The sequence below is a fragment of the Artemia franciscana genome, chromosome 14, assembly GCF_032884065.1.
Source record: "Artemia franciscana chromosome 14, ASM3288406v1, whole genome shotgun sequence".
Classification (NCBI taxonomy): domain Eukaryota; kingdom Metazoa; phylum Arthropoda; class Branchiopoda; order Anostraca; family Artemiidae; genus Artemia; species Artemia franciscana.
In genome coordinates, this window is record NC_088876.1 from 19,283,416 (window position 1) to 19,295,526 (window position 12,111).

At 34.7% G+C, this 12,111-nt stretch overlaps 1 protein-coding gene across 1 annotated transcript in view; it reads left to right on the forward strand.

The window, feature by feature from the left end:
- Positions 1–202: 202 nt before the first annotated feature.
- LOC136035424 (uncharacterized) overlaps positions 203–12,111 on the forward strand; it is a 150,806-nt gene continuing 138,897 nt past the window's right edge. Inside the window, exons 1-2 of the mRNA XM_065717216.1 lie at positions 203–353; positions 9,334–9,866. Of these exons, the coding sequence (XP_065573288.1) occupies positions 263–353; positions 9,334–9,866 (624 nt within the window). The 5' untranslated portion in view covers positions 203–262. The remainder of the gene's footprint in view (positions 354–9,333; positions 9,867–12,111) is intronic.

The window sequence follows — 12,111 nt, forward strand, 5'->3', positions numbered from 1 at the left end:
AAATTGGGAGCTTCTGTCAAAACATAAAAGATTTTGTTGGCAAAAAATCTTCGATTTTTATTATAGTACCTAAAAATCTCTGAGATATTGTCTTGAATTCCAAAAAACTCAAGTTGCTATAATGTTATCCCTAACAGGTAAATTTGTTTTCCTATCATATGTAGATATTATTGTCTTTTATCTCCTCCAGAGGCATTCCGGAAGTTCTTCAAGTGCACAACAGCTTCAACATCAAGAGCAAAATCAGCAATCTTCTTTTCCGATGCCGCAAAACCATCAAGGGCAAAATACAGCTCAAACTTCGAAATCGGGAACGATAAGTGGAATGCTAGCAGACTTTACCAGAGCCTTAGGTAAGAAGAACTAGAGAAATGCTCTTGTAAAAATTCCCTTGTGAGGAATGTTTTTCTCAAACTGAGTCTTATGACGCATTATGTAAGTTTCTCAATTTGCTTTTTCCCCACCTGCCTCTTTTTAAAGACTCACTAATAACAAGCCCCACAAAGACTACTCTTCTTCACCCTTAGAAATGGTTCCTTTCAATATGATGCGTTCCCACCTCAAGAATTTATTCACTTATACAATCAAAAGAATTGAATACCAAAATTTACTTGTATATTTAATGAACTTATGTACTGATTGCTTGAAATGGCTTTACTTTTTGTGAAATTGATCACGGTTTTGTCTGAAAAATTACCGTTTGGGTGTTTACCTCGTTCTTTTTTTTTGATTTTATGTATTTATGCAATTCCCATGAAATATTTTTGCCTTCATCAGCTTAGTACTGATGCAACGAGCTTAACTCATGTCTGGGGCACAATACTTTTTTACACCCTTTCCTCTCCATTCAAAAATCGTGCAATATTATATGTAAAGCAAACTCGTAAATTAATAAATATAAAGAGTAAAATAAATGAAGTCTTATGCTCAAGCTAGGCTTTAAGTTTATGAGATTTCTTGCTGGAGACTATCAAGAACACTTTTTATATCGCAAAAAATTTCTATGTCAGCGGAAATTCCAACATTTCTAGCCAATTCTCTGGATATTTTGTAGTGTCTTCTTACTCGTATTGCTGTATCAATATCTCATTTTTCAGAACTTTGCTTTTTCGTTAGCCTCTTTACATAGTTTGTCGTAAATTTCGGCTAATTCAGTCGCTAATGATTCAAAATCATGGAACAACTCTTTAAAATTAATTATAGGATCTTGTAGTCTGAGCTGCACACGACTAATCCTTCTTAAAGTTTCATACCAGAATTAAACTAAAGTTATGAACGTAAAAGCTAGTATATTTTATACCAGAATTTTAGCTTCACTTCTGGTGTTACTTCTACTGGTAGTTTCCTCTGCTAATTTTTGTAAGGGTTCTGCTATATTCTCTAGCCCATTGACAATAACGCCAACCGTTTGCCTTCTGCCGCTCCATAGTGTTTCAGATTTACATTTGACAGTTTTGATTAAAGAATTTTTTTCTAATTTTAATTGTAACCTGGAATGTAAAAAAACCATCATATTGACATTTTGACTGTAAAAAACACAAAAATAGGTGAAATAGAATTTATTTACTGAGGCAGGAAGGATAGGGTGCATAGACAGGGAATAGGGCTCACAATGAAGTAAATAAGCTGCTGAGTCTTCCTTAGGCTCGGAAGGCATTCTAATAAAAGAATGATAGTTGATCGTTTTACGAAGTCAGCTATTCCAGAAGAAGAATCTTAGACCTTACGTTTGCAGCAAGAATAAGGACCTTCTTACACGGCTGGATGCCCAGCATCGAAAGAGTGAAAGCGAGTTAAACAAAAAAAAATGTATTTGTCGAGGTAACTAAAGTAGTAACAAGGTAGGTTTAGAAATGACAGTCTCAAGGATAGCAGAAAAGCAAACAAATCGGATTAACGTGCCATTTAATTCACAGGAGGAACATTATAGACGGTCAGTTTTTATTCCTCAGTTGAATATTATCATGTCGCACTTAAAAAACCGTTTTTCAGTTGAAACCCTAGACATCGTCTGTTTGTATTCTGCCGCTTCATAGGGTTTCAGATTTACATTTGACAGTTTTTGTTAACGATACTCTTACTAATTTTAATCGTAACGCTGAAAACGAAAAAAAAAATACGTATATATTTTCAATTATCCAAACCATGCCACAATGATTGGATCTTGTTTAGCTGCTGCAACTCCTAATAAATTCAATGAACGGTTTTCAAACAGTTCGTGGTAACGAACTGTAGTAAGGAGCGATCCGGCTCAATAGTAACCAAAACTCTAAAAAATTGAATTTTGATATCAATAGCTACATCAAAATAATCGCATTTTAATGCTGATTTTAAATATATAAGTTTCATCAAGTTTAGTCTTGGCCATCAAAAGTTACGAGCCTGAGAAAATTTGCCTTATTTAGGAAAATAGGGGGAAACACCCCCTAAAATTCGTAGGATCTTAACGAAAATGACACCATCAGATTCAGCGTATCAGAGAACCCTATTGTAGAAGTTTTAAGCTCCTATCTACAAAAATGTGGAATTTTGCATTTTTTGCCCGAAGACAAATCACGGGTGCGTGTTTATTTGTTTGTTTTTTTTTTTGTTTTTTTTTCCCCAGGGGTCATCGTATCGACCAAGTGGTCCTAGAATGTCGCAAGAGGGCTCATTCTAACGGAAATGAAAAGTTCTAGTGCCCTTTTTAAGTGACCAAAAAAATTGGAGGGCATCTAGGCCCCCTCCCACGCTCATTGTTTTCCCAAAGTCAACGGATCAAAATTTTGAGATAGCCATTTTGTTTAGCATAGTCGAAAATCATAATAACTATGTTTTTGGGGATGACTTGCTCCCCCACAGCCCCTGGGGGAGGGGTTGCAAGTTACAAACTTCAACCAGTGTTTACATATAATAATGGTTATTGGAAAGTGTACAGACGTTTTCAGGGGGATTTTTTTGGTTTTGGGGGTAGGGTTGAGGGAGGGGGCTATGTGGGAGGATCTTTCCTTGGAGAAATATGCCATGGGGGAAAAAAATTCAATGAAAAGGGCGCAGGACGAATCTGGTCACGTTAGAAAAAAACGTCAAATTAAGAGCTTAATATACAATGCTGGGTGTTCGGAGCCTCTCTATTATGGAGTATAATTTGAAAATAACACAACTATACGAGCGATAAAACATATATACCACAACCATAACTCAACTAACGAAAGAACTGCTAAGAGATAACACAACTATAAAGCGAAAACAGGTGAAAACTAACGGGAAAATAAACGAACTAAGAGGTGGAAGGGGCCCAGAGAAAAAATATAATCCTTTTTCAATTTTGAGCCTAACTTCCGCAAAGGAGTAATAATGTCAGAAGCCCCGAAATACCGAATTATTTTCTTTTCAAACAGTTCGTGGTAAGGAACTGTAGTAAGGGGCGACCTGGCTCAATAGTAAACGAAACTCTAAAAAACGGAATTTTGATGCTAAAAGATACATCAAAAGATTCGAATTTTTACGCTGATTCTAAATATTAAGTTTCAATTAATTTAGTCTTTGTCATCAAAAGTTACGAGCCTGAGAAAATTTGCCCTATTTTGGAAAAAAGGGAGAAACATCCATTAAAAGTCACAGAATCTTAACGAAAATCACACTATCGCATTCGGTATATCAGAGAACTATATAGCAAAAATTTCAAGCTCCTATCTAAAAAATGTGGAATTTTGTATTTTTTGCCAGAAGACAAATCACGGGTGCGTGTTTATTTATTTGTTTGTTTTTTTTTTGTTTTTTTCCCAGGGGTCATCTTATCGACCAAGTGGTCCTAGGATGTCGCGAGAGGGCTCATTCTAACGGAAATGAAAAGTTCTAGTGCCCTTTTTAAGTGACCAAAAAATTGGAGGGCAAATAGGCCCCCTCCCATGTTCATTTTTTTCCAAAAGTCAACAGATTAAAATTTTAAGATAGCCATTTTGTTCAGCATAGTCGAAAACCATAATAACTATGTCTTTGGGAATGACTTACTCCCCCACAATCCCTGAGGGAGGGGCTGCAAGTTACAAACTTTGACCAGTGTTTACATATAGTAATGGTTATTGGGAAGTGTACAGACGTTTTCATGGGGATTTTTTGGTTTGGGGGTTGGGGTTGATGGGAGAGGGTTTTGTGGGAGGATCTTTCCTTTGAGGAATATGTCACGGGGGAAGAAAAATTCAATGAAAAGGGCGCAGGATTTTCTAGCATTACTATAAAAAAAAACAATGAAAAAATAAACATGAAAACGTTTTTTCAAATGAAAGTAAGGAATAGCATTGAAATTTAAAACGAACAGAGATTATTACGCATATGAGGGGTTCTAAAAATACTTTAGCATAAAGAGCGAGGTATTTAGGAGGAGATAGATACCTCGCTCTTGATGCTAAAATATTTTTAGTGATTTCAACTATTTATTCTACGGCCTTTTTGATTCAGGGGTCATTCTTAAAGAATTGGGACAAAACTTACGATTTAGTGTAAAGAGCGAGGTATTAACGAGGGTACAAACCCCCTCGTACACATAATAAAAATATAAGAATATAAAAGTTTGTTACGTAAGTTAATTCTTAAGTTACGTATATTTTTTGCTAATAAAAACGTTCGTTGAATATTAAAAGTTCTAGTAGCCTTTTTAAGTAACCGAAAAATTGGAGGGCAGCTAGGCCTCCTTCCCCACCCCTTATTTCTCAAAATCGTCTGATCAAAACTAAGAGAAAGCCATTTAGCCAAAAAAAAATTAATATACTAATTTCATTTCAATAATTTATGTGCGGAGAGCCAAAATCAAACATGCATTAATTCAAAAACGTTCAGAAATTAAATAAAAAAAACTAGTTTTTTTAACTGAAAGTAAGGAGCGACATTAAAACTTAAAACGAACAGAAATTACTCCGTATATGAAATGGGTTGTCCCCTCCGCAGTCCCACGCTCTTTACGCTAAAGTTTTTAATTGTTTTAAAAAGTAGAATTGTGGCAAAGAGTCAAACTTTAGCGTAAAGAGCGAGGGACTGCGGAGGGGACAACCCATTTCATATACGGAGTAATTTCTGTTCGTTTTAAGTTTTAATGTCGCTCCTTACTTTCAGTTAAAAAAACTAGTTTTTTTTATTTAATCACAACCTGAATTAACGTCTTAGGATTTTTTTTCATTATTCGCCGTCGAATCCCAGATGTGTTACCTGTCATTATCCCTGTTCAAAGAAATATTATTTATTAATTTTGAGACTAATTTCGATTGATTCTCGAACCACCTGTTTTATCCCCCAAATCATTAGTGATGAGTGAAGATTTTTCAAAAAGTATCGTGTGGGAGGGATTATTAAATATATACCACCCTAAAGCAGAATCAAAGGAGTTGTTGGAACTATTTGAAATTAGTGCCTTGTCTATATCTTTTTTATGTTGGTGTAGCCGTTTTTCTAGATTCTGATGGGTCCTGCCAACATAGTAATTTCCACTGTCACAAGGTATTTGATAGTCCCCTCTTTGGATAGTAACTGTGGTTTTATCTTTACCGGAATTTAAGAAATTTATGTTTTTAAAATTATTAGTAAAAACTACATACGGATTATTTTTTTTGCAAATATTTTTTAATCTTGTAGTGATTTTTGGGATATACGGAAGATAGATAATATTTGAGGGTTTATCAGTAGCCTCACATTGTGAAACATCGTCTTCGATTTTACGGGAATGTGTTTTTAGTCTACGGTTAACTATCTTATTGACAAAAGGAATGGGGAATCCATTATCAAAAATAATATCTCTGATAAAGTTTATTCCTGTATTTATATACGAATCGCAGTAAATGATCAGGGCACGATCAATGAGAGAAGTTACAACTGCTCTTACAACTTTTAAAAAGGTAAATAATACGGCATTAGACTTTACAGTCCTTATCGGCGGTGCTGATCTCCGTTTCTTTGCCCTTCAGCCAGGAAGTGCAATGGGGGGTTGGGGCCAAACATCCTGTGCATTAGCACACTCTTCCTGTTTAACTTCCCCAAATTTCTCCAGGTACCCATTTAGAGCTGAGTTGACTCTGTCTAAGCTTACAGAGTCACGCCACTGACCCCCGTCCCAAACTAAATAATTGGGTAAACTAGAATTCAAACCCTCGTGCTCTCAGACAAAGGATCCTGAATCCAGCGCAACAAACCACTCGGCCGGGACGGCTCTGACTTGTGGGGGTGATTTGTATTAAAATGAAGATATCTATTGTTTTGTGTTGGCTTTCGATAGATAGTAAAATCCCGTTTGTCAGTATTACTAATAATTAACACATCCAAAAACGGTAGTTTATTTTCAATTTCAACTTCTAGGGTGAACTGCAAATTTCGGTCATAAAAATTAAGATGATCTAAGAAGCCCCGAAGTTCAGCCTCCCCATAATTTAAAGGTGAAATTATGTCATCCATATATCGACCCCAATAGACGTGATTAGAAAATAAGAATTTAAGGCCCAATTTTCGAGGTTCTCGACATAAATATTTGCTAGCAGCCCGGATAAAGGTGCCCCCATGGGTAACCCATTTTTTTGCTGAAAAAAGAGTCACGAAACTGAAAATACATAGAAAACTTTTACAATTATTAACTAGAGTCATTCAAACTTCACGATCAATTCCTGTCGCTGAAACCTCGATTAAGTGGTAATTTTCTTCTATTTTTTTTTTTAATAATTCCTCAGAAATAGCCACAGCTATATTCGTATACATTGAAACAATGTCAAAACTACTAACCCTTGTTTTTTCTGAAATACTTGTGTTACTAAGTTTTTTAACTAAATCTGCTGAATTACGAATATAGAAATTTTGGGAATACAATAAGGTTTGAAAGCTGTACAAAGCCATTTCCCAATATTGCAAGTGGGGGCTGTAGTACATGCTACGATAGGTCTTAAGGGAATACCTTGTCTATGTATTTTTGGTAAACCGTAGAGTTTGAGACAGAAACTACTACGGGGAAAAAATTTATTGTATAATTGTGGGGGGATTCTACCATTTTGTTTTAGCTCCCTTAATTCATTTTATAATATGATTATCAAACTGATCGGTAGGATCATGAAATATTGTTTTATATGTAATTGTGTCATTTAAATGCGAAAGAATTTTGTTGTCATAGTTTGTCGGGTCAATAACAACAAGTGAATTGCTTTTTTCTGCTTTGGTTATTATAATAGAAGGTTCCCGGCGGAGATTAGATAGTATTTTCCATGCGTGCAAAATTTTTGGTGTGGAAGTGGTAGGAGGCTTAATCTTTCTTGGCTATTATAAGGGGTATTTATAAGACCAGAACTAACTTCATCAAGGTTAGAAACAGATGGATAGTGTTCATGCAAAACGGACTCTGGAGAGGAAACTATATCTGCCACAGGAACTTATTTCGGTAGAAAAGAGAATTTTGGACCTTTTTCATGTGTTTCAATTTCCTGGGCTCCAACGTTTAAGAAGAGAGGTTAACAATAGCAGGTCCAGGACTGAATCTTGGAGAATAAGATTTTCCCTATTGTTTCTATTTTGTGTTTGTTTGTTATGGAAAGGCAGTGTGGTCTTCGTCTCTATTTTAGATTAAACGGTTACATCAAGGGTCTGTATTTTATTTGTGCGTGTGAAGGAAATGTAAATTTTTGCAACATCATTTCCCTTTTTGCTGAAATAAAGTCATGTGACTATTACGGTTACCAATAAGCAGAATATCTGGTCATTCAGGGCAGCCTGGTGTATACCTTTTGAAATGATAAAAAATAGTCAAGAAATAGTTTTGATGTCATCCATACATTGCTAGCTTTTTATTAACAACCGCCTTTATTCGGGGTGGAGGTCCATCATAGAACCTATCCATGAAGCAAGTAATTTCAAAGATAAGGTACGGAGAAATAAATCTCTCTATCACACTGATAGTTCCAACCATAGTGACAAATTTCTTTGTTTCCTCTGGCGTATTTGCTCTAAGTTGCTTGGCTGTCTAAGCTGTTCATGTAATGTGGCAACTATATCACGGCTGAAACCAAGGTTGCTATAAAGGCTAATGCTTTCTAGTCTAAGCAGCAAAATTTTAGCATATCTCTTAGTGAACCTCCTATAATAATAATATGTGTATCACCTGATCCCATTTCCCAGCTTGATCAGCTGGACACAATGGGCGAGATGTATTCCAGAGCACCAAGTATCACGTTGCCCTTAGTACCCAAGCAGGAAACTATTCACGAAGGTTAAATTTTGTCTCACGATTACGACAACGTAAATCGACCTCTGAACAATGTTCAAGCAAAATGAAAACTTTACAGAAAAAAAACCTATAGTACAATGATGACTTTCTTAATAATTTTAGTGTCAATCTGGAAAGCAAGAAAATCTAGACTGGAAAAGTTGTCGAAATTTTTTAGCAGTAAGATGAGATATACATTTATTAAGAAAAGAAAACAAACACTATTCGCCATTCGCCTGCCAAGAAATTCGCCTGCGAATTGCCAGTGAAGTCTTGAGCTGTGGCAAACGTATGTCGTTGCAACGGTTTTAGAGGAAATCATACATATCTATATCGAAATCCTAGTTAGTTAAGATATATATGCAACTTCATGTAGCTGTTACAATTTATCAAGGTGTTCTTTATTTAGCTGAAATCGGTCTATGACTTTTTAATCTTGACGAATTCTTAAGCTAAGACTTGGTTATGTATAGTAAGATGGTTTATTTTGATACATTCTTCTATCAAAAGTAATAAGATGGCGATTTTTATATTTTAATAGGGTTCTTGTTTATATAAATTCTTACAGACACTTGTCCCTGCAGTGACCACAGTTATCCTATTGTTTTGTATAACAAATCCGCCAATTTTGAGTAAAACATTGGAAATAAAGTACAGAAATTGTAAGGAGTCTTGGTACTAGCTGCAATGGGCTTGCATTCGATTGGCTTTTCATTTATTGTTGACTATAATGTGTTCCCGCTACCCAATGACAAGCTAAGAAAGTTTGGTAGATCGATGAGAATGTTAGTACCGTAATGGACAAGAAGTCACATCAGGACAAAAGTTCAAATAAAACTATATTTAACCATTGAAAAAAGAGATTTAGAGAAAAATATATACATTTGATTCTTAATTGAAATTAACGTAAAAATTTCTGAAAACTAAATTTAAAGTTGGTTATTTGGTCTCTGCAATAGCAGACTCTGCGAAGGTTTTTGATTTAATCAGAGCGATGTTTCATAACACCATGTGAAACCGTTCAGTTATGCCGGCACCGAGAAATAGCAAAATCAAAATGAAATGCAGTAGTTTCGTTTTAACTTCTTTCATTACTGTTTAATAATCCCATTTCTGGTTTTCAGGACTTGGAAACACTCCAAGAGTGTCACCTTCAGAGGAAAAGCAGTTCTTTGGACAACATACCCCACAAGAAGTCAGTAATACAAACATAGATACGGCAGTTTCTAGTTCTCAGCAAATACCTTTGTCTTTCGGTCAACAGAATGTGTTACAACATGCTACTAACAGTCCCTTTACTGTTGTTCAACCCCAACTACAAAGTTCCTTAAGCCAAGTAGTAAGCAACGCAGCTTCTTTGCTCACTAATTCCTTGCAACAGCTTCAGTCACAGCAAATATACAATCCACAGCAAAATCAACAAGTTTTGCAGCTACAGCTAGAACAACAGCAAATCTTACTTCAACAACAATTAGAATACCTTCTTGCCGTGGGGCAACACCAACAGATGCTCTACTCAGAGCAAATGCAATTGCAACATCAAGCCCAGCATCTCAAAAAACTAAAAAGAACGTTGCCACATGCAACACACGAGCAGCAGCAATTGATGCTCCAACAGCAACAGCAGATCCAACAGCAGTTACAGTCCATTCAACAAGTAAATTGACTCATTATTTGTTGTTTGTGAATCCCCAGTAACTTAATATATAGCTCTGATTTATAATTATAAAAATCAAGGGGCAAATTGCTAACGAACCAAGACAAAAATGTAAATACAAATGTACATTTTCTATGTACAGACTATGAAAATTTACATTTTCATAGTCTGTTTCGAGGAATTCCCAGCGAGTAGCAAATGATTTGTTAACATGTTTAATTACGTATAAGTAAGCGAATAAGCTATGTCTACGGAAACTGAACAAGGTTGTAACAACCAAATTTGTTGGAAATTCAAAAATATTGAATATCAAATATGTCAAATATGTAAATTTATTTTACAATACATTCAGTTGTTCTATAATGTTTTATAATTAAACTGCTATGAGATTTGTTCATCATTCACCTTAAAACTAAACTGCTTATAAAGTTTTTATTCAACAAAATAATTTGTTCAGAGTTTCCAAATAATATTTTTACTGATCATGTAACACGATTAACTGATTATATTTTAATGGTTCTATTCACTTGTTAGACACTGACCAAAAGTGTCTATTTTTAAATAAAAAAAAAGTTGGTTTAAGCATCGTGGTTTTTAGTATCAGTATAATTCTGTTCTAACAATTAGTAGACCCACCAGACCCACCAGTAGACCCACCACTGTGTGCACTTTTTCAAGCTGTATTGACTTTTTGGGTTTTTTTTTTAACTCTTCGGCCAAGCTGATTAAGAGACTAATATAAAATATTCTATCTTTTTTTTATCTACTTTTTTTTGTATTAAAATCTACAATGAAATTTTCTAGTTTTTCTTTTTTTATTCTTTTTTTAAAAAGAAACAAATAGAAGCAAAAATCTTTCTAGAATGGGTACTTTGGCAAATGCAATAATTGTCCTTGTGAAAGTTTGTTTTAACTTTAGTAAATATTTATTTCTATTATATGTATATGTGAATGCTTGTCACATTCAAAAGGACTGACTTTTTACATTTCCAGTCCTTTGATATCTATAAAGATATCCAAAAATGGTTCAGAAAATGAAGAAGTTTTCTTTCATCTGTTATAAAAAATATTTTCTTGTCAAACAGTTCGTTGGTAACGAACTTTAGTAAGGAGCGACCCGGCTCAATAGTAACCAAAACTCAAAAAAAAATTCTCAAAATCTTTTGATTAAAACTATGAGAAAGCCATTTAGCCAAAATATAATATGCAAACTTTCTTTTAATTATTTATGTGCGGAGACCCAAGATCAAAACATGTATAAATTCAAAAACGCCCAGAATTTAAATATAAAAAAACAAGTTTTTTAAATGAAAGTAAGGAGCAACATTAAAACTTTGAACGAACAGAAATTGCTCGGTATATGAAAGTGGGTTTTCCTCCTCAACACACCGCTCTTCACATTAAAGTTTTTACTGTTTTAAAAAGTAGTGTTAAGAGAAAGAGTCAAACTTTAGCGTAAAGAGTGAGGCGTTAAGGAGGAAAAGCCTCTTTCATATACGGAGTAATTTTTGTTCGTTTTAAGTTTTAATGTTGCTCCTTACTTTCATTTAAAAAAGATTGTTTTTTTTATATTTCATTTAGATATAGGGCTTCCAAGTCTTCTTTACCTTCCAATTAAATAACCCACAGTTATATACAATTTTTTTTCAACCAGCGTTCAAATGCGTATTTTGTTGAAACTATTTACTTAGGCATACTTGACAAATGTCCATGGAATTTAATGCTTGGCTGAAGCTAATATTCATTTTGAAACCAATAATTACACATCAAATCTAATCGCTTATACACCAACTCTAGTCAATCAAGAGTACATGCTGGCAAGATTTTCAGAACCTTAATGCGTTTATTGATTCACAGCGTGAGGTATATGTGAGCAACCGATTAATTGCCTTAGCCTGCTTCACAATTATCTATGATGCTTCAAATTTTATTAAAAAGATGAAAAGTGTCCAGATTGGAGGTGTCAATCGAGGAGGTGGGAAAGGGTCTACAGGTTGCGATTTCCCTCTCCATTTTGTATCAATAAAAAAATTAAAAAAAAACTTTTCCTCGTCTTTCATTTTGGAAGTGAGTTTATGGGTGTCATTACATATTGTTTTGGGTGTCAGAGTATATTTTATGTCTGTGACCAGATTTGACCCGTTTCCATCCCTCCTTGTCAACTTATGAGCTTCCTTGCAAAGCTTTCTGAAAAACATGTTGTTTAATATGTTTTCTTGTCATGCAGTACGTTGAGTGTTTCGGT